This window comes from Scyliorhinus canicula, chromosome 27, assembly GCF_902713615.1.
Source record: "Scyliorhinus canicula chromosome 27, sScyCan1.1, whole genome shotgun sequence".
Classification (NCBI taxonomy): domain Eukaryota; kingdom Metazoa; phylum Chordata; class Chondrichthyes; order Carcharhiniformes; family Scyliorhinidae; genus Scyliorhinus; species Scyliorhinus canicula.
This window is the reverse complement of record NC_052172.1, coordinates 6,687,052-6,709,684: the sequence shown is the minus strand read 5'-3', so window position 1 is coordinate 6,709,684 and position 22,633 is coordinate 6,687,052. Positions and strand designations below refer to the sequence as shown.

The window sequence follows — 22,633 nt, the reverse complement described above, 5'->3', positions numbered from 1 at the left end:
GGTGGCACAGTGGTTAGCACTGCTGCCTTACAATACAAAGGACCTGGGTTCAATTCCAGCCTCAGGTGACTATGTGTTTTCACGTTCTCCCCGTGTCTGTGTGGGTTTCCTCCGGGTGCTCAGGTTTCCTGCAACAGTCCAAAGATGTGTCGGTTAGGTTAATGGGTTCTGGGGTAGGGCAGGGAAGTGAGTTTGGGTGAAAGGCTCTTTCAGTGGGTCGGTGCAGACTCAATGGGCCAAATGGCCTCCTCCTGTACTGTTGGGATACTATGATTCTAAAAAAAGGAACATTTGTGGCTGGTTATGTGGGGAGTTTCCAGTTAATTCTGCCAGCGAGTTCCACACCGCTGTCAAATTACATTTCAGGTGCGATTCTGCAGCCATGTTGCACTTAAGCGAGAGTGCAATCGGGCCGTTAAATCGCAGAGAGACCAAAAATGAGACCCACGCCCGGCGCCAATGCATTTGCGATGTAACCGGTCCGCTCCTGTTGGTGAAATCAGGATTCTGCCGGAGCGCGGTGAGAAACCAATAATCACCACTTAGCCCAATCTCCATCTAATAAACGGGAGCGACCCCTATCTAACCGCCTTCCGTGATCTAACCGCCTCCCCAGCAAGTCGTCACATAGGTGCCAGTTAGTACTCCTTTTTTAAAACGGAAGCTGGCTATAGGGCTGCAGCTGGGATCCGAGGAGGTGGGTAGCCATCTTCACCCACAGGCACAGGGCCCAGGGGGACTGGAGCTGCTGTCCCGGTGATCGGAGAGAGGGGAGCTCCCATGGTGGGGGGGTGGGATGTGTGGATGGGGGTTGGGGTGTTGTGTAGGGGGGGGGGGGTGGCTGTCCATGACCTGGGCTGGAGGGTGGGTGTGGTTGTGTTTTCGGTGGGGGGGGGGTTGGGGGTGTTGTGCAGGGGGGGTGGCCACCCATGGCCGGGAGCGGGGGGGAGCGGAGGGGGGAGATGAGTGCCTCAGCGTCTGCGGGTCCGCCATGTCAACCCCAGGACCGTGTGGTCCCATTCCGGATGCAGCCCACCTGCCCCACCGATAACCCCCGCTGACCGGGGAGGCCTCAGGCCGAGCGGCTGAAGTCTATTGTTATTTGGGAATTGGACATCAGAGTGAAGGGAGCACTTCACACAACCCAAGTGGATTCCCATGGGTAAGTGTGCCATGTAACAGTGGGGGCTCTTGCGAAGCAACCCATTCAGACTGTGAGGCCTGGGCACTGTGGCAGGCAACACCCTGGGTGCAGGGGCCAACATCCAATCACCCAGAGGCAGGGCCCTGGCACCGGGGACATTTCCGTGACCAGAGGGAGGGTGTGTGCACCAGGGAGGGAACCAGCACCCGCACCAGGTAACGTTACATGTGGGTGTCTGGGGTAAAGGGTTAGGGGTCCGGTGAGCAGCGGCCCCTGCTGTGCCCGGGGGTGCGTGGGCAGGGCATGTCAGATGGCAGGGAGTTGGGGGGAGGGAGCAATGGAGGAATGGATGGTCCCAAGGTGGAAAACGCTGTTGGTTGTCAGTCTCTCACACTTTCCCATCCCTTACAGATATTACCTGGAATGAATGATATCTTGGTACCCGAGGCAGCTTCCCTCGTCGGTCTGCTGGCAGTGCAGAAGGCCAGATGCCGGAGAAGGTAGTCACAGCAGTGCTGACAGAGGCTAGAGGCGGAGGCCCATGTACAGGACCCCTCCCCACACCCTGAGGACCTGACCATCCATCAGGCCAGTGAGGGACCCAGAGGGAGAAGCCGGCAATGATCCAACGTGTACAGGCATCAAAGAACAAAGAAAGGTCCTACAACAGCAGGGTAAAGAAACAGGAACAGGAACAGGCCCTCCAGCCCTGCAATCCTGCGCCAACCATGCTACCCATCTAACCTAAAACCTACTACACTTCTGGGGTCCGTATCCCTCTATTCCCATCCATTTGTCAATACACCCCTTAAATGTCACTATTGTACCTGCTGGTCTTTCGAACACGTGATGGACAACATGTGCCACAGGAAGCTCCACCTCAACAAAGGGACGGTGCAGCATCTATACCACACACTTGCGGACTTTGCACCACTTGGAATGTGCATGACAGCTACATCCTGCGGCCGTTAGACAACCCCGGTCCCTTCAAAGACCACCCCAGGATGCCCGGCTGGCTCTTGGGGAATTAGGGATGCCCGCTGAGGACGTGGCCAATGACGCTGGTACAGAGGCCGGTGACCAATGCGGAGACCCCATACAACGAGGCCCATGCAGCCCCCTGCGCTGTCACTGAGCATGCGTCGGACTCATCAAGTCTTGGCTGCTCTGATCGGGCATTGCAGTACAGCCCCCAGAAGGTGGCCCACTTTGTGATGGTCTGCTGTGCACTCCACAACCTGGCACAGCAGTGATACGATGTGCTGGAGGTGGACGGGTTGGCACATGTGGCCTCCGAGGACCAGGAGGATGAGGAGGTGGGGGTGGATGATGACAAGGATGGGGAGGCGCCGCACCAGGAGTGTCTGGAGGATGAGCCCAGGGAGGATCCTGAGGACCGTCTGGAGGATAAATGGCAGGCGGCAGTGACGAGGGTCCGGCAAGAACAGAGGGCCAGCGAGGCCCTTATCCTCGCCTGCATCACATAGGACATGGCTGCCTTGTTATGCTCTAGGTGTAGCATAAGCAGCTTCCTTGTGGTGCACTTGACAAAGGAAGGATCAGACGTGGAGATAACTTCAACACGTTTATTAAACTATATGCACTTCTATAACGGGTTCAACACTACTGTTAATCCTACTATAGCTACTCAGACTAACTAATCAGACTGCTACAATCCACGTGGTGGGAGTGATATCAAATGAACCCTGTGTCTCTACTCACTGACTGTCCCCACTGGAAAGAGGCAGATCATGTGTGTGGTATCCTTTATATATGGGTTGGTGTAATGCCCTCCTGTGGTCGTGTCACCTCTGTGTGTATCGTGAATGCCCATTGGTCGTGTTCCATCTAACTGATGTATTGGATGAGTGTGTGTGTGTGTGTGTGTGTGTGTGTGTGATGTCTCTGGTGCTCCCTCTAGTGTCTAGCTACTCTCCATGAATTTACAATAATCCCTTGTGTATTTACAGTGATGCACATCAACACAATGGCCTTTGTCTTTCCACCAATGTGTCTAGGTGTGCCCCCAGGATGCACATCAGAGCTCGAGGCAGCCTGTGACGTTGGATGCTCCTGATAACATCCTCTGGGGAACCTGGGTCAGAGGGCACTTGCTGGTGGCACATGCCCCCCCCCCTTCCCGCCCGTTTCCCGGTGCTGACTCTGAGATGTACCGTTGACAGTGGGGTGGGTTCAGGGTGAGGGGGGAGGGCATTGCCACCACTCCATCGGGTGGCTCTGGGTTGTCACCCAGCCCCCCCCCCAGCCCCCAAGGCCCTGGATTCACCTCGGGATGGAACGCCAGCTGGGTTAAACTCAGTTGCCCCTAGAGGCCTGGCCGCTCACCAATGGCTGCAGCATGCTGTCAACATCCTTGACATCCCATCCTTGAATGGGACATGATCTGCACTGCCTCGTCAAGTTCTGGTACTGGGTCACGTTCTCCAGCGACTTGGTCACACTGTCGAAGAGCACAGCTATTGCTGTCATTGGCTGAGCCGAGCCATGCCTTTCACACCTCCACTCATGCTGCTGATATCGTCCACGAGGTTCTCCATTGCAGTTGCCACCCTAGCAACGTTGGCCACGCATTGCCGGTGCCATCTCCTGCTGCCATAGCAGCTGGGCTCCTGCAATCAGATATTGACCTGCTTGAGTGTCGCTGACATCAGAATCACAGAATACTACAGTACGGAAGAGGCCCTTCGGCCCATCGAGTCTGCACCAACGCATAAATAAACCCTGACCTCCCTACCTAATCCTATTTGCCAGCACTTGGCCCATAGCCTTGAATGTTATGACGTGCCAAGTCTCATCCAGGTACTTTTTAAGGGGTGTGAGGCAACCCGCCTCTACCACCTCCCAGGCAGTGTCTTCCACAGCGTCACCACCCTCTGTGTAATAAGGTTTCTCTTCAAATTCCCCCCGAAACCTCCCTCCCCTCACCTTGAACTTGTGGCCCCTCGTAACTGAGCCTTCAACTAAAGGGAAACAGCTGTTCCCTATCCACCCTGTCCATGCCCCTTATAACCTTGTACACCTCGATCAAGACGCCCCTCTGTCTTCTCTGCTCGAGTGAAAACAACCCAAGCCTATCCAACATCTCTTCGTAACTTAAACGTTCCATCTCCATCTGAATATCATGGACGGTCCTCAGCATCTGCATGAACTCTGAGTAACTGTGCTCCAGAAGCTCAGCATCTGATAGTTCCCACCGAGTTGTGTCTCTGGCTAGTTGAAGGGGGTGTGACAGCTGTGACTCGGATAAGGTGGTGTTCTCGGCACTCCCCTCCGGGGAGTTCTCATGGGAAACAGTGTGGGAGGACCACCCTGGACGGGCCGGCACCGGCGGGTGACGATCCTGCGGGAGAATGGAGAATGGTTAGTGGGAGGGATACAAAGGACAAAGAACAAAGAAAATTACAGCACAGGAACAGGCCCTTCGGCCCTCCCAGCCTGCGCCGATCCAGATCCTTTGTCTAAACCTGTCTTTTTTCCAAGGATCTACTTCCCTCTGTTCCCCGCCCATTCATATATCTGTCTAGATGCATCTTAAATGATGCTATCGTTCCCACCTCTCCCACCTCGCTGGCAAAGCGTTCCACGCACCCACCACCCTCTGCGTAAAACAGTTTCCATGCACATCTGCCTTAAACTTTCCCCCTCTCACCTTGATGTCGTGACCCCTTGTAATTGACACCCCCAATCTTGGAAAAAGCTTGTTGCTATCCACCCTGTCCATACCTCTCATACTTTTGTCGACGTCAATTAGGTCCCCCCTCAATCTCCGTCTTTCCAATGAAAACAATCCTAATCTACTCAACCTTTCTTCATAGCTAGCACCCTCCATACCAGGCAACATCCTGGTGAACCTCCTCTGCACCCTCTCTGTAGGATCCACATCCTTCTGGTAATCTGGCGACCAGAACTGCATGCAGTATTCCAAATGTGGCCTCACCAAAGTTCTAGACAACTCTAACATGACCTGCCTACTCTTGTACTCAATACCCCGTCCGATGAAGGCAAGCATGCTGTATGCCTTCTTGACCACTCTGTCGACCTGCGTTGCCACCTTCAGGGTACAATGGACCTGAACTCCCAGATCTCTCTGTACATCAATTTTCCCCAGGACTTTTCCATTGACCGTATAGTCCGCTCTTGAATTAGATCTTCCAAAATGCATCACCTCGCATTTGCCTGGATTGAACTCAATCTGCCATTTCTCTGCCCAACTCTCCAATCTATCTATATTTTGCTGTATTCTCTGACAGTCCTCCTCGCTATCTGCAACTCCACCAACCTTAGTATCATCTGCAAACTTGCTAATCAGACCACCTATACCTTCCTCCAGATCATTTATGTATATCACAAACAACAGTGGTCCGAGCACAGATCCCTGTGGAACACCACAAGTCACCTTTCTCCATTTTGAGACACACCCTTCCACCACTACTCTCTGTCTCCTGTTGCCCAGCCAATTCTTTATCCATCTAGCTAGTGCACCCTGAACCCCATACGACTTCTCTCTTTCCATCAACTTGCCATGGGAAACTTTATAAAATGCCTTACTGAAGTCCATGTATATTACGGTCCCCCACTGCATTCCATGGGAACTCCCCAGATGGGAGTGCCGAGAACACCAGCTTATCCAAGACACAGCTGTCACACCCCGCTCAACCAGCCAGAGATACACAACTCGGTGGGAAATGTCAGATGCTGAGCTTCTGGAGCACAGTTACTGGGTCAGTCTGGAAGGCAATAACAACTCACATGTGACAGAGCACCTTGAAGCATGTCGGTGGATCCTCTTCTCTGCGGCGTAGTCCGACATCCACGTTGGTTCCGGATCTGTCCTCACCCAGTCCCGGAACCACCAGGGCCTGTTCCTCGTCGGGGGCGAGGACTCGTATGTCTGGCACTCTGCTGCTTGTCTGGATCCTCTCCCTCCTGTTGTGAGCCAGCTTCTCCTGTGAGCACACAGAGGGGGTATCGGTGCAGCACGCATCTTTCACCGCGGGGTTTGGGAGGCTTGTGGGGGCTGCGGGGAAATGGCCATATTGGGGGGGGGGGGTGGGCCATATGAGGGCGGTGGTAAGGAAGGGAGAGGAAAGCGGAGTATGCGGGACTAGGGCTTATGGGTGAGCACATAGTATGGCTAGGGTGGGCGGAGTATTGGGCGGCATGAGTGGCACGGCTGGCTATGGTTCTGCAGGGAAATGGAACGGAGCTGGGTGGGGGCGGTGCCAGACACATTCCTGAGAGGCTACTGGTGGTCCAATGCCAACCTCCACTGTGGCGCGGTGGCGGTGGTTGACCTTCTTACGGCAGTGCATGGCAGTCTTCCCAGGCGACACTGGCTGACCTGTGGCTGACCCTCCTGGACCCTCGGCAAATTAGGACCTCCTTTGTCACATCCACCATGTCCAGCAGGCTTCCCAAGTCGGTACCACCAAACTGTGGCTGGTATCCTTGGAGCTCGGCTGCGAGCTGAGTGGGGCTGGCTGTGCAAGTCCTGCTGTCACTTGTTAGCAGGGGGCTGGAGAGTGCGGTCCCAATGAATCAGCTGACAGATGGTGATTTGCAGCGTTAAACCTGGAGGGCCACTTTAAGTGGGCCAATTCACGATTTATAGTGGGGCGGCCTTGCAGCAACCCCAGTGACCCCGTGCTCTGTGCCTGTGGGTGAAGATGGCGACCCACCTCCTCGGGTCCCCTCAGCAGCCCTTCCACAAGGTTCTTGTTTTCAAAAAGGAGAACTAATCGGTGCCCACAGAACCACTTGCTGGGGAGGGGTTCAGATCACGGGAGGCCGTTAATTGGAGGGAGACTGCGCTTAAGTGGTGATTATCGGTTTCTCGACACGCTGCATTGGGGTCCGAATTCCACCAACGGGAGCGGGCCAGTTAGATCGCAAACGGATCAATGCCCGGTGCAGTTCTCTTTTCGGTAATTGGTGCCACAGTGGCACAGTGGTTAGCGCTGCACTGCGCCAGGGACCCGGGTTCGATTCTAACCTTGGGTCACTGTCTGTGTGGAGTTTGCACATTCCCCTCATGTCTGCGTGGGTTTCCTCCGGACGCTCCGGTTTCTTCCCACATGCCAAAGATGTGCAGGTTTGATGGCTTCGCCATGCTAATGTGGCCCTTGGGGGGGTTATGGGGTAATGTGGGGTATGGGCCTCGGTACGGCGCTGTTTCAGAGGGTCATTGCAGGCTTGATGGGCTGATTGGCCTCTTTCTGCACTGTAGGGGTTCTATGATTCTCTGGTCTCTCCTGCGATTTAACAGCCTCGCTTCAGCACAACTTGGCCGCACAATCACACGCTTGGTGTGGTTCGATAGCGGTGGGGAACTCGCCGACAGAGCCGGTGGGACGCTCCCATGAAAAATCTGTGACAAATGACTTTTCCATCAGATCGCACCCAGAAACGTCCATTTAGATTGTGCCAAAAGTGAGTGGCGGGCGGGGAGGGGGTGGCAGGGTGTTTGTAATGTGTAGGCACAGATAGGCACCCATAAGGAGAGAGACAAAGATATATAGAGAGAGTGAGAGATACACTAACGGAGGGTGAGATACACATGCGCGCACACATACACACTGGGAGTGAGGCACACAGAGAGTCAGAGAGAGACAGACAGACAGATTGGAAGAGGCAGGGAGGAAATAGATGCAGAGGCTTGTGGAGTTGGAGAGAAAGATTCTGAAAAAGAAGCAAAGAGTCAAACGGTGCTCCTCTGTCTTGCTCAGGAAAGTGCACCAAAGCAGAATCTTCATCCTGAGGAGACCAGTGTGGGATGGAGTAATCATCAAATGCAGATTGGAGATAACCATAACTATTGCTGATTGTTGAAGCTGGCTGTTTAAGAGGCCCGCCTTATTTCTCTGGCACTTTGTCCCAATTGTTTGTCAAATATTAGACCCTCTGTACCTCTCCCATCAAGCACACTTCACCCCTCCCTCTCCTCATGTCTATAATGCCAAATCATGGCACCTTCTAGCCATTGTGCCAACTCATGCCAACATTTACACCATCCAAACCAACAGACCCAATATCCACTACTGGCAGACTCCAGGAATGATGCTGAGCTGAAATGAAATAAAGTTCAAAACGTCTATTATTTCGCTATATAAAAACTATTTTAATTCATGATACATTTGAATGTCCTCAAGTACATAATCCATTATTAAAACAAAATTTTTCTGAATGGAGGGCTGTGACTCGTGGTGTTCCACAGGGATCAATGCAGGGATATTTGTTGTTTGTTGCACATATAAATTATTTGGAGGAACATGTAACTGGTTTGATTAGTAAGTTTGCAGATGACACAAAGGTTGGTGGAATTGCAGATAATGATGAAGACTGTCAGAGGATACAGCAGGATGGAGATCTATTGGAGACTTGGGCAGATAGGTCTCAGATGGAGTTTAATCTGGACAAATCTGAGGTACTGCATTTCGGAAGGGCCAGTACAGGTGGGAAATATACAGTAAATTGCAGAATCTTTACGAGTATTGTCAGGCAGAGGGATCTCAGTGTACAGGTCACTGAAAATGGCAATGCAGGTGGAGAAGGTAGTTTTGAAGGCATATGACATGGTTGTCTTCATCGGCTGGGACATAGAAGTCGACAAAATTATGTGAGGCATGAAACAAAAGAGAAAATGTTGAAAAATCTCAGCAGGTCTGGCAGCATCTGTAGGGAAAGAAAAGAGCTAATGTTTCGAGTCCAATGACTCTTTGTCAAAGTCATTGGAGTCAAAACGTTGGCTCATCTCTCTCCCTACAGATGCTGCAAGACCTGCTGAGATAGTCCAGCATTTTCTCTTTCCTTTCAGGGTCCAGCATCTGCAGTAATTTGCTTTGATGTGGGGCATGGCCAGAGTGGAGACAAAGAAGATGTTTCCCAGGGTGGAAGAATCAATTATGATAGGACATATGTTTAAGGTGCGAGGAACAAAATTTAGAGGAGATGTGAGAGGAAAGTTTTTTACACAGAGGGTAGTGGGTGCCTGGTACCCGCTGCCGGAAGATGTGGTGGAAGCAGGTACGATAGTGACGTTTAAGGGGCAACTTGACAAATACATGAATAGGATACGAATAGAGGGATACGAAGTGTAAATGTTTTTAGGTTAGACCGGCAGGATGGTTGGCCCATGGGCCGAAGGGCCTTTTCATGTGCTGCACTTTTTATTGTTCTTTGTTCTTTATCCACTAAATGCATTTTTCTCCAGACTAACAGCAGGCGGCGCTCGAGGACCATGAAAGAGAGCAGTGTCGGGTGCAGAGATTAACAAGGACACGGGGGCAGGAGGAGACAATTCACTTCCTGTGAGCCCCGCAAGCTAGGGTTAGATCTTTCTTTAAGAATCCTTGCATTTTCAATTCAGGAACAGCAGGAAACCATTCCTCCCTCTGCCAAGCACTAGGTCATTCACCATCCCCTGAAGTTGTTTCGCAGGAGCAGTCGGAGGCCATTCAGCCCTTCTATTCTGCGCAGGAGCAGATTCAGTATCTTGGGAATGTTCAACCATTGACTGAGATCATGGCCGCTCTGTTTCTGAGCCCTATCATCCCGCCTTTCTCCCTAAATCTCCATGTCCTGGTTCAGGAACACTCAATGACAGATTGTGTTAAAGCTCCCGTTCACTCCAGACAGAGCCAGTTCCACGTTTCCAGTTTGTGTCAATAAATATCTGCAGTGATTGATCAGCCCGGGTCCAACTTGAAGATTCCGTCGCTTGATTTGGGGGCCGGCACCCCAATTCTTCCTCATTTATATCCTTTAATTTGAGGTACAACAGAATGTCAGAGTTTCAATTATTTGGTTAATGAGAAACAGCCTTTTCTGTAGTCTATTAGTCTTATTGTTTTTTACATTCCCAAGATGTCCAGTATTTAGCTAACATTCAAGATTTAGCTAAGTATTTACCTATTAATGTTTACTCTCTTGATTTTAGTAGTTTGTCAGAGTCAAAACCGTAAAATGTGAATTCTTGTGATGTGACACATTCCAGCTGTCATTGGGAAATTCCTGTTTCTATTTCAATAATCAGGTTCGACTGGGATTGTAATAATAGGTCACAACTTAGACTTTTAACTTGGACAGAATCTAACCTGTCCAGGGAAAATATAAACTAGATACTGGCACGGGAGGCTTTATCCATTCAGATGTCAGAACAACAGCAGGAGGAGGAAGAGATCATTCGGCCCCTCTAATCTGCTGTGCCATTGAATAAAGTCGTGACTAATTAGATATTGGCTGTAAAACCGCTTTTCAGCATCAACGCCCCCCCCCCCCCCATCCCCGCCAATGACTCTGACTCCTTTATCAGTTCATCACTCTAGCCCAACGTCCAAGTCCCTCATCTCTACCACCAGCTGTACCTAACCCCACCATCACCCTCCCGCATTTCCTCCGCAGGTCACCAATCTGACTCAATATTCAATGTCCCAATCCGCATTGAAATGAAAAATGCGTATTGTCACAAGTCGGTTTGAAATGAAGTCACTGTGCAAAGCCCCTGGTTGCCACATTCCGCCGCCTGTTTTGGGAGGCTGGTATATGAATTGAACCCGCGCTGCTGGTCTGCCTTGGTCTGCTTTGAAAGCCAGCTATTTAGCCCTGTGCTAAACCAGCCATTGTTCCCTGAGGTGGAATATTCCAAAGATTCATCACCTTTTGACAGAAGAAATTCCTCCATCTCCGTCTAAACAGGAAACTAATTACCTGAGGCATTTTTCCGTGATCTCAATTCCGCTCCCAGGGAGAAAGATTCGCTCAGCATCTAAACTGTTAACATCTCCTCTCAATATTCTGTGCTCCAAAATTATCAACTCGAATTGGTCTGAACTCTAATTTGAGATTATTCCAACAGGCTCAGGTGCCCCCCCCGGCAGAGGGGCCAGTTTCTCTCTCAGACACTCTCAAATGCTTAATTTCTAATCTGGAGCAGTTTAATTAATCCACCCTCCGCATTCTACATTTAAGGGACTGGAAGCGAGGTTTATGCAGCCTGACTTCTGGATTCACCTCTCAGCCCCGGGGTTGTTCTGGTGCCTCTGAGCTGTGAACCCTCCTCCACATTTCCCTCTATCCCCAGCCCCTCAATGTGTCAACTTCCTATTGCTGACAGCTCCACATCAACCCTTCAGAGAGTAGGGGGCGGGGCTGATAATGTGATAGGACGGGGCTGAACTCTGAGTGGGCGGGGCTGGGCTGTCAATCAATCAGTGAGGAGGAGGAGCATTGTAATTTCAGTGTTGTCTTCCCAGTGATGAAGATTGTTCAAAAGCGAAGTGGAAGTGGAAGATGTATCTGCTGCTGACTCTGTTAATCATGTTTCACCGTAAGGAACTTTCCCAACAACAATCCTTATCCAATATCTCGCTTTCCTGTCCACTTCCTCACCTGGCCTCTTGTTCACATTCCTTTGTGTTCTTCCTATGTCTCTGTATTTGTCTCTTTCTCCTTGTTTCTTCACCACACCGAGGGTCCCATCTCCTGATCTCCTCTCCCTGTCTCTTTCTCAGATGTGACGTCTCAGACTATCCGCCAGACTCCCGCCGCCGTCTCCAGATTTCCCGGGGAGAGATTGAGATTGAGCTGCAGTGTGGAGGGAAGTAGCAGCAGCATCAACATGTTCTGGTACAGACAATACCCGGGGATGGAGCTGCAGCTGTCCTTTTACTCCAATCCAGCAAAGACTGTCTATCCAGCAAGTACTGTGAACTGTTTCACAGCAAAGCGAGCGAAGGACTACGAATTCAATCTGGAGTCCTCCGGCCTGCGGGTGGATCACTCGGCCGTATATTACTGCGCCTGGAGTCTTCACAGTGACTCAGAGAGATGGAGAAGTTCAACAAAAACCCCAAAGGCAGCAAGAAGCAGCTGTGAGCAAGAAAACCGCAGTCTCACACTTTAATTTTTTGTAGATTGAACGTGTGATTGGAAAAAGAGACAAAATAGAATAAAATGTGAATTATTACATATTGGGGCATCGAGGATAAAAACTGACAAGTCATGCTACAGTTGTATAGAACCTTGGTAAGAACAAAGAACAAAGAAAAGTACAGCACAGGAACAGGCCCTTCGGCCCTCCTAGCCCGTGCTGACCATGCTGCCCGTCTAAACTAAAATCTTCTACACTTCCTGGGTCTGTATCCCTCTATTCCCATCCTATTCATGTATTTATCAAGGTGCCCCTTAAATTGCACTACCGTACCTGCTTCCACCACCTCCTCCAGCAGCGAGTTCCAGGCACCCACTACCCTCTGTGTAAAAAACTTGCACGTACATCTACTCTAAACCTTGTCCCTCGCACCTTAAACCTATGCCACCTAGTAATTGACCCCTCTACCCTGGGGAAACGCCTCTCCCTATCCACTCTGTCTATGCCCCTCATAATTTTGTAGACCTCAATCAGGTCGCCCCCCAACCTCCGCCTTTCCAGTGGTAAGGCCGCACTTGGAATATTGCGCACAATTCTGGTTGCCGCACTACCAGAACGATGTGGAGGCTTTGGAGAGGCTGCAGAGGCGGTTTACCAGGAGGTTGCCTGGTCTGGAGGATGTTTGCTATGTGAAGAGGCTGAATACACTCAGACTGTTTTCATTAGAAAGACGGAGGTTGAGGGGTGATAGAGATCTACCAGATTATGAAGGGCATGGATAGAGTGGATGGGCAGGCACTCTTTCCCAGGGTGGAGGAGTCAGTCACCAGGGGGCAAAGGTTTATGGTCCGTGGGGCAAAGTTTCGAGGAGATGTGCGAAGCAGGTTTTTTATGCACAGGGTGGTGAGTGCCTGCAACGTGTTGCCAGTGGAGGTTGTGGAAGCAGATGCATTAATAGCGTTGAAAAGGCATCTTGACAAGCACATGGAGAGGATGGGTATGGAGGGATATGGCACAAGGAAGTGCTGAGCGTTTTGCAAAGGTTGGTATTATGACTGGTACAGGCTTGGAGGGCCGAAGGGTCTGTTCCTGTACTGTATTGTTCTTTGTTCTTTGTTCCTGAACCACTGGTGGATGTGAATATGGAGTGTAACAAGAATGATAACTGAATGCAGATTTTGTACGATTTGGAAAGTTTTAATTGGTTCATTTCTGTTGGAGCGAGAAGGGAATGAGCGGACCTGAGGGAGGTTTTTTAAATAGTGAACTGTGTTGGAGGGAAACATGTTCACTTGTGCGGAACTTCATAACCAGAGAGCACAGAGAGCAGCTCGTCACTGATAAATCCAAGTGAGAATTCAGAGAAAAGATCATTTGTCACAGAGTGGTGAGAATGTGGAACTCTCCCTCCACATCTGCTTCCCTACAACGATGGCAGGAGCTTCAGTGAGATTGAGACGGGTGTGTTGTCCAAACTGCATCACTTCCTTTGGTCATTCCTACTTTTCCTCAATCATTTCAAACCAGATGATTTCGTTCTCAGCAAGACCGAGCTTTCTTCTATTGACGTATTTCACTCTTACAATGCAGGTTTAAATTAAAGGATCTATCTCTGAGTAACCTGATCTCATTTCAATTTGAGTCATTTTTAAGGCAAATTTTTATCACAAGTATCCATTATCATTCCTATTCATTCTGCCTCCACTGATTCTCCAGAAGAATGGCTCTGTTTACTGACCCCCCCCCCCTCCCTCCCGTCTCCATCTCATTTTCAGGATAAACTCAGCCAGTGTCTTATACAGAGGGCGGTGGAGGCCGGGACATTGAGTGTCTTTAAGACATAAATTGATAAATTCTTGATTTCTCGAGGAATTAAGGGCTATGGGGAGAGAGCGGGTAAATGGAGTTGAAATCAACCATGATTGAATGGTGGAGTGGACTCGATGGGCCGAATGGCCTTACTTCCGCTCCTATGTCTTATGGTCTTATGGTCTTATAGTGTCAATCAGTCTCCCTCCTCTGTCTTCAAGTTTCCACAGTGTAACTGCAGTGTGAGGGTGGGGGAACCACTATCGGTGACATGTTCTGGTACAGACATTACCCGGGGTTGGAGCTGAGGATGATCTTTCACTCTGCAGTTGTACAAACTGTCCAATCTGGCGTCCTTCAGCCTGCAGGCGGGTCACTGAGGTGGGTGTTTGAGCATCTGATGTGTTCACAGCGACACAGAGAGCGGAACCGTTCAAACTCCGAAGGTAACAGGAAGCATATGGTTGTTCTAACAGCGCTCCAGATTCTTTGTGTTGGTTATGTTTTACAAAGGAGGAAAGTGAGAATAGAAGTGGCGCCAACACATCAGTTCCAAGTCTTGCAAGCGACTGTCGCTCAACTCTGAATCTCTGAACATGTACATGTTTAAGAAATAAAAATTAAAATATAGAGGAGGCAGGAAATGGGAAATAAAAACAGAAAAATTCGGAAAAACTCTGGAGGGTGAAACAGCGTTAACGTTTCCAGTGCAATATAATATAACTGTCCTCAATACGAGTCATATAGACTTGATATGTGAACGGTTTCTGTCTCCACAGATGCTAACAGACCCGCTGAGCATTTGAAACACTTTCTTTTGGTTTATATGGATTACTTCAGGATTCATTTGCAGAAAGAGGAGCTTCGCACCCTCCCTCCTTCTCATATTTACTCCAATAATTAGAAAGGGGCCAACTCCGCCTCGTTATGTGTAACTTTGGTCTTGATTGAACCTGGATCAGGGAAGGGGCGATGGCACTGGAGTTTAGCATCACTTCACTCTTTTTATCTTCCTTCCCCCGTTGCCTTGCAAGTCCCCATTACTGATGTTCCTCTCCCCCCGTCACTGTCCAGACAGGAACCCGCAGACTCACTGTCTGACCCCGGCTCCTGTCTCCAGCTTTCCTGGCGAGAAACTGTATGTTGGAGTGAACGGGAATCCTTCACACGTTCATCTACAAACAAGACCCAAAAATGTGACAGAGCAAGTGAAAAAGAAAATGAATAATAATCTTTTATTGTCAGGAATGTGAAGTAACTGCGAAAAGCCCCCTTGTCGCCACATTCCGGCGTCTGTTTGGGTAAGCTGGTACGGGAATTCAACCTGCGCTTCTGGCCTAATCCTGCGTCACAAACCAGCTATCTAGCCCATTGAGCTAAACCAGCTCTTTCCTAAAGGAGGCGGTTACCAGAACTGACAGGTTTTTGATATCAGGGATGTTTGCTTTCTGATGGAGCAAGAAGATACATTGAAGGAGAAGATAGACAAACACGTGAGAGAGAAATAAACGGAAATCTCCATCAAGAGGGCAGGATTCACCCGGCCATTGGATGAAGTGGTGCCGAAACTTCATGCGCATTGGCCACTGGGTTTCATGGTGAGTGAGGTTGGCACAATTTAAAGTGAAAGGCACAAATGAAGGGAAGGAAATAACTATAGATAAAGAGAAGGAAGGATAGGGAAGGGGGGAAATGAACAAAGTGAGAGACAGTGTTAGTAAATGATTGGTCATTCCTTCGATGACGAAAATAATGTTTATTTGTTCATCTGGACAGCAGAGGGCGCGCCAGGACCATTAATGACGTCAGTGCCCGGGGGATGGTTTGATTGGAATACAGGAACAGGAAGGGACCATTCAGTCCTTGCAACTTGATCAACCAATCATAGAGCACAGCTGATATGGATCACCCCTCCATCCACCCTGATTTCTCAGCACACTGACACAATAAAATTCTATAAATCTCAGCTTTGAAATGTAACACCCACCCATCCCTCGCCCAGTATCCACGGCATTTTGTCCGGAGATGATCCCAGATTTCCGATACACTTTGCCCCCCAAAATATTTGCTGCGTCACAACTGAAAGATATTCCCAAACTGCGGTTTTCCCTCTTTTCACTGACCAGAGGACATTATTTCTGTTTCCACTGGCAACTCTTCAAATCCTTGAACGCACATCCAATCAGTTAACCCAGGAATATATTCGACTGAAGGTCACGCAGACAGGATTACACAGCCTGTCCTCAACCTTAATATTTTAATTTATTTACGGGACGTGAGCGTTGTTGACTAGGCCAACATTTATTGACCATCCCCAGTAGCCAGTGAGAAGGTGGTGGTGAGCTGCCTTCTTGAACTGTTGAAGTCCCTGAGGTGTAGACACGTGAACAGTGTGGCTAGGGAGGGAGTTGCAGGAAATTGACCCAGCGACTGTGAAGGAACGATGTAATATTTCCAAGTCACGATGATGTGTAACTTGGAGGGGAGCTTCCAGTTGATGATGATCACAACTATCAGCCACATTTCTCCTTCTCGGCAGTCATGAGTTACGAGGTGCTGCCTCGGGAGCCTTGGTGTGTTTCTGCAGTACAACTTGTAGATGGAACACACTTTAATGCCAGGTGTAATTCTGTTGAATCTGCATTGAACTCTCTCCAGGATTTATTCATTCTTTCTGCATTATCTGCCCGGAACTGAAAGAATGGCTCGACAGACAAACTTTCCAGGGTTCTCGAAGGTGAAGAACTCCCTCTGTTTTCCATTCCATGTCCCAAGAAATAAAGGTTAGAGATACCTCGACCATATGGCTTCTCCCTGTTCATGATTGTCTCCTTTTAATGAATTGCGTAGCGGGACATGTTTGCATTTCCAGACTTCCACACTAGTCACCAGTTAGAAAGTATTCCTCTCTCTCTTCCCCAGAACAACTCAGAATTCCCCACATGAAACTGCACCTGCCATTGCTTTGCCCACTCGCTTCACCTGTATCTGCCCCTTTTGGAGCCACCTGTTCCCATCAGTCAATCATGGGGTGGGATTTTCTGAGGGCGGCGGGGCTTTTAGAGGGGGCGGGGCCGTGATCACTTCCGTTCTGTCTTCGTCGTTTCCTCAATTATTTAAAAAGACAGGTCTGCTCCAACAAGACTCAACGCTCTTGTTGTAGTTCATTTCGAGAGTCTGCCCGGACAACATGTGTGTGTTACTGACTCTCCTGGTCTTATTTCAATGTGAGTGGTACCTTTCCAACAGTATTTTTTGTTAACAACGATCCTTTAATGTTTTTCTTTCCTGCATTCATGTGTTCTTTCTATCTTTCTATCTCTCCTTCTGCACCTCCAAGGTTACCCCGGTTCTGACCTCCTCCTCTCCTGTCTACTCCCCAGACGTGAACTCGCAGACTGTCCGCCAGACTCCCGCCGCTGTCTCTAAATTTCCCGGGAATAATGTGGAACTGCATTGCGGTGTCCAGGGTAGCAGTAACCCTCGTATGTTCTGGTACAGACAACACCCTGGGAAGGAGCTGCTGTTGATGTTTTACTCTGCGGTTAGCGGTGACGTGGATTCGAAGAAACCGGTGGACGGTTTCATCGCCAAGAGACCGAGTGGCACCGAGTTCACCCTGGAGTCCTCCAGCCTGAGGGTGGATCACTCGGCCGTGTATTACTGCGCCTGGAGTCTGCACAGTGACTCAGAGAGATGGAGCAATTCAACAAAAACCCCAAAGGCGGCAGCAAGTAGCTGTGAGCGAGAAAACCAGGCGGTATCGCGTCCTTGTAGAATGGACGCTTTTATTGCAATAACAAAATACGGGTACTCTAAAAGGTGACTGAGTATAGAGAGATAGGGGATAGTCTCACAATGGAGATAGCCAGAATTGAGGGGTTTGACCATCTGGATAGAATGAGAGTAAAAATGTTTAGATTTTAGCATCAGAGCGTGTGTTTCTCCAGAGTAACAGCTCGAGGACCATGAAAGGGAGCAGTGTCTGGTGCAGAGATTAACAAGGACACGGGGACAGGAGGAGATCATTCGATTCCTGTGAGCCCGCAAACTGAGGTCAGATCGTTCATTGAGAATCCTTGAATTTTCAGTTCAGGAACAGCAGGAAGCCATTCCTCCCTCTGCCAAGCACTAGGTAATTCACCTTCCCCTGAAGTTATTTCGCAGGAGGAGTAGGAGGCCATTCAACCCTTCTACTCGGCGCAGGAGCCGGTTCAGCACTTTGGGAATGTTCAATCATTGACTGAGATCATGGCCGCTCTGTTTCTGAGCCCTATCATCCCGCCTTTCTCCCTAAATCTCCATGTCCTGGTTCAGGAAAACTCAATGACAGATTGTGTTAAAGTTCCCGTTCACTCCAGACAAAACAAGTTCCTCGTTTCCAGTTTGTGTTAATAAATATCTGGCGACATCAACACTGAACAGCCCGGCTCCAACTTGAAGTTTCCGTCCGCTTGAATTGGGGGCCGGCACCGGAACCACCACCCAATTCTTCCTCATTTATATATTTTAGTTTGAAGTACAACAGAATGTCAGAGTTTCAATTATTTGGTTAATGAGAAACAGCCTTTTGTTGCCTCAGTCTTGTTATTTTTCCGATTCCCAGTATGTGTAGAATTTAGCTAAGATTTTGGTATATTAGTTACCTATTAATGTTTACTCTCTTGATTTTAGTTGTTTGTTACAGACAGTGCCTTTAAATGTGAATTCTTGTGATGTGACACAGTCCGTCCGTCATTGGGAAATTCCGGTCTCTATTTCACGAATCGGTCTCTACTGGGATTGTAATAATAGGTCACAGCACAAACTTTTCAATTGGACAGAATCTCACCTGTTCAGGGAAACTATAAACTCGTTACTGACACGGGAGGGTTTATCCATTAACATGTCAGAAAAAGAGCAGGAGGAGGAAGAGATCATTCGGCCCCTCTAATCTGCTGTGCCATTGAATAAGGTTGTGGCTGATTGAACAGTGGCCGTGAAACCGCTTTTCAGCCTCACCCCCCCCCCCCCCCCCAATGACTCTGACGCCTTTATCAGTCCATCAATCTAACTCAACATCCAACACCATCAAGTCCACTACCAACTGTACCTAAGCCCACCCTCACCCTCCCTCAATTCGTCTGCAGGTCACCAATCTAACTCAATGTCCAATATATTCAATATCCCAATTTCCATTGTTTTCTGAGGTGGAATATTCCAAAGATTCATCACCTTCTCACAGAATAAATTCCGCCATCTCCGTCTTAAACACAAATCTGATTACCCGAGACATTGTCCCGAGTTCTGAATTCCGCTCCCAGGGTGAAAGGTTCCCTCCGCACCTAAACTGTCAACACTTCCTCTCAATATTCTCTGCTCCAAAATGAGCACCTCGTCTGCAAATTTCCCCAGAGGGTAACTGCAGTGTGAGGGTGAGGGAACCACTATCGATGACATGTTCTGGCACAGACATTACCCGGGGTGGGAGCTGCGGATGATCTTTCACTCTGCAGTTGTACAAACTGTCCAATCTGGAGTCCTTCAGCCTGCAGGCGGGTCACTGAGGCGGGTATTTGAGCATCTGGTGTGTTCACAGTGACTCAGAGAGTGGAACCGTTCAAACTCCAAAGGCAACAGGAAGCACCTGGTTATTATAACAGCGCTGCAGCTTGTTTGTGTTGGTTATGTTTTGTGAAGGAGCTTGTTTTTCACAAGAAGAAGGTTAGAAGTGAGCGATTAAATATCTCGACACTGGAGAATGGCTTTGATCTTTAATCCTTTTAAAATATCCAACCAGCATTGAAATGATAGAACCATTGAAAAGTGACGGTGCTAAAAGAGGCCATTCAGTCCATCAGCAATGCACCAGTCAAGAAAGAGGATAAAATAAACTTGCCGCTCATTTGAATTGCACTGTCCAGTTTCTGGTCCATTCCCTTGCCGGTTACAACATTTCAGATACAGATCCAGGTTCCTATTAAATGAGTTGAACGTTTCACTCTCAACTATCAAGTTAGGCAGTGAATTCCAGATGTTTGCCACACTCTGGATGAAAATGTTTTTCCTCATGCCCCCTTCGACCAATCACCTTAAACCGATGCCTCCTGGTAACTGACCCCTGAGCTAGCGGGAAGCAAGTCTTTCTTGTTGACCCTGTGTAGGTGTCTCATAATGTTGTGCCTCAATTAGGTCACCCCCTTATTCCGTTCCATTTTCAAAATGTAACTACCGCACCCTTGAACCTATTCAATGACCCAGCCTCCAGTGCTCTCTGGGGAAGAGGATACTTCCGATAAACGACCTTCTAAGAAAAATACCATCTGCTCATTCAGTCTCATGTGGGAGACCCTAATTTAAAACTGTACCTCCTATCTCTAGACTCCCGACAAGCGGAAACATTCTCTCAGCCTCCACTCTTGTCGAGAATATTCAGGGTTTTGTTTGTTTCTTTCTTCTTCTCGATTGGCTGGAAGGCCCCACCTGATTTACCTTTCCTTCTCTGATAAACATTAATGTGGGTCAACTGAACTGAACTGTTCCTGATGTAATTATAACATTTAATTGACAAGGAGACCAGAAAAGTACACATTACTTATTTACGGGATGTTAGCGTTGCTGACGAGGCCAGCATTTCTTCGACATCCCAATAGCCAGTGAGAAGGTTGTGCTGAACTGCCATCTTGAACCGCTGCAGGCCCTGAGGTGTAGGCACACCAACAGTGCAGTGAGGGGGAGAGTCCCAGGATTGTGAAGGAACGATGTTATATTTCCAAGTCACGATGAGGAAATTGGAGGGGAGCTTCCAGGTGGTGATGAACCCAACTATCTGCCGCATTTCTCCATCTCGGCGGTCGTGGTCATGAGTTACAAGGTGCTGCCTCGGGAGCATTGGTGAGTTCCTGCAGTACATCTTATTCATAGATCTTACAGTGCAGTAGGAGGCCATTCGGCCCATCGAGTCTGCACCGGCTCTTGGAAAGAGCACCCTACCCAAGGTCAATACCTCCACCCCATCCCCATAACCCAGTAACCCCACCCAACACCAAGGGCAATTTTGGACACTAAGGGCAATTTATCATGGCCAATCCACCTCACCTGCACATCTTTGGACTGTGGGAGGAAACCGGAGCACCCGGAGGAAACCCACGCACACACTGGGAGGGTGCGCAGACTCCGCACAGACAGTGACCCAAGCCGGAATCGAACCTGGGACCCTGGAGCTGTGAAGCGATTGTGCTATCCACAATGCTACCGTGCTGCCCACTGCTACCGTGCTGCCCATCTTGTAGATGGAACACACTTTAATGCCAGGTGTCATTCTGTTGAATCTGCTTTGAATTCTCTCCAGGTTTTATTAATTCTTTCTGAGCGATCTGCCCGGAGCTGAAAGAATGGCTCACCAGACAAACTTTCCAGTGTTCTCGAAGATTCCCCATTCCATGTCCCAGGAAAGAAAAGTTAGAATTCCCCGGAACCGTATGTCTGATCCCTGTTCATGACTGTCTCTTTTTAATGATTAGCGGAGCAGGACAACTAAATGTCTTTGCAGCTCCAAACTTCCTCACTAGACACCAGTTAGAAAGTATTCCTCTCTCTCTTCCCCAGGCCAACCGCGGATAGCCTCAGAATTCCCCACATGAAACTGCATCTGCCATTGCTTTGCCCACTCGCTTCACCTGTGTCTGCCCCTTTCGGAGCCGCCTGTCCCAATCAGCCAATCATGGGGTGGAACTTTCAGAGGGGCTGGGCTTTGAGAGGGGAAGGGGCCTGGTCATCCAACACTTCATCACTTCCGTTCACTCTTCCTCGTTTCCTCAATCATTAAAAAAAAACGCTCTGCCCCCAACAGGACTCAACGCTCTTGTTGTAGTTCATTTCGAAAGTCTGCCCGGACAACATGTGTGTGTTACTGACTCTCCTGATCTTATTCCAATGTCAGTGAGACCTTTCCACGAATATTTTTTGGAAACAACTATCCTTTATATTTTCCTTCCTCCCTCCATTATTTCTTTCCTTCTGCACCTCCCAGATTACCCCGGCTCTGACCTCTTCCTCTTCTGTCTCTTTCCCAGACGTGAACTCGCAGACTGTCCGCCAGACTCCCGCCGCTGTCTCCAAATATCCCGGGGACAGTGTGGAACTGCATTGTGTTGTCAAGAGCAGCAGTGACCCGACTATTTTCTGGTACCGACAACACCCGGGGAAGGAGCTGCAGTTGATGTTTTATTCCTCTGCTAAAGGTTTCGTGTTACCCAAAGAACCGGTGGACGGGTTTACCGCCAAGAGACCGAGTGGCTCCGAGTTCACCCTGGACTCCTCCAGCCTGCGGGTGGATCACTCGGCCGTGTATTACTGCGCCTGGAGTCTGCACAGTGACTCAGAGAGATGGAGCAGTTCAACAAAAACCCCAAAGGCAGCAGGAAACAGCTGTGAGCGAGAAAACCAGGCGGTACTTTCAGCAGCTGTGGATTATCGTGCTGACCCTGTATATTTTTGACAATCAGATCAGGATTATCAATGTCAGCGATTGGATTTAGATAAACATTGTAAAAGGGGAACTGGAAAAGAGAGAGCGGCATTGATGGAACTCAGAAGTTCTCATTATCAGGAAAAACCGAATATGTTCGGTTCTGTAAAAAAGGGAAGGTTATGGGGGCTGCGCTGATCGAGGTGTTTGACATTATGAAACGGGATTGATAGAGGGAGAGAAACTGTTTCCACTTGTGAGGACACCACATTTAGGAGATCATCAATATAAAATCGTCACGATTAAACCTAATGGGAACTCAGGAGAAAGCTTAGTGCACAGA

General features: G+C 49.1%; 1 gene segment (V, D, J or C); it reads left to right on the top strand.

The window, feature by feature from the left end:
• Positions 1-21,636: 21,636 nt before the first annotated feature.
• LOC119957697 lies at positions 21,637-22,320 on the top strand. The segment is given in 2 exon segments: positions 21,637-21,757; positions 21,896-22,320. Coding segments are annotated over 2 exon segments (462 nt in total).
• Positions 22,321-22,633: the final 313 nt, after the last annotated feature.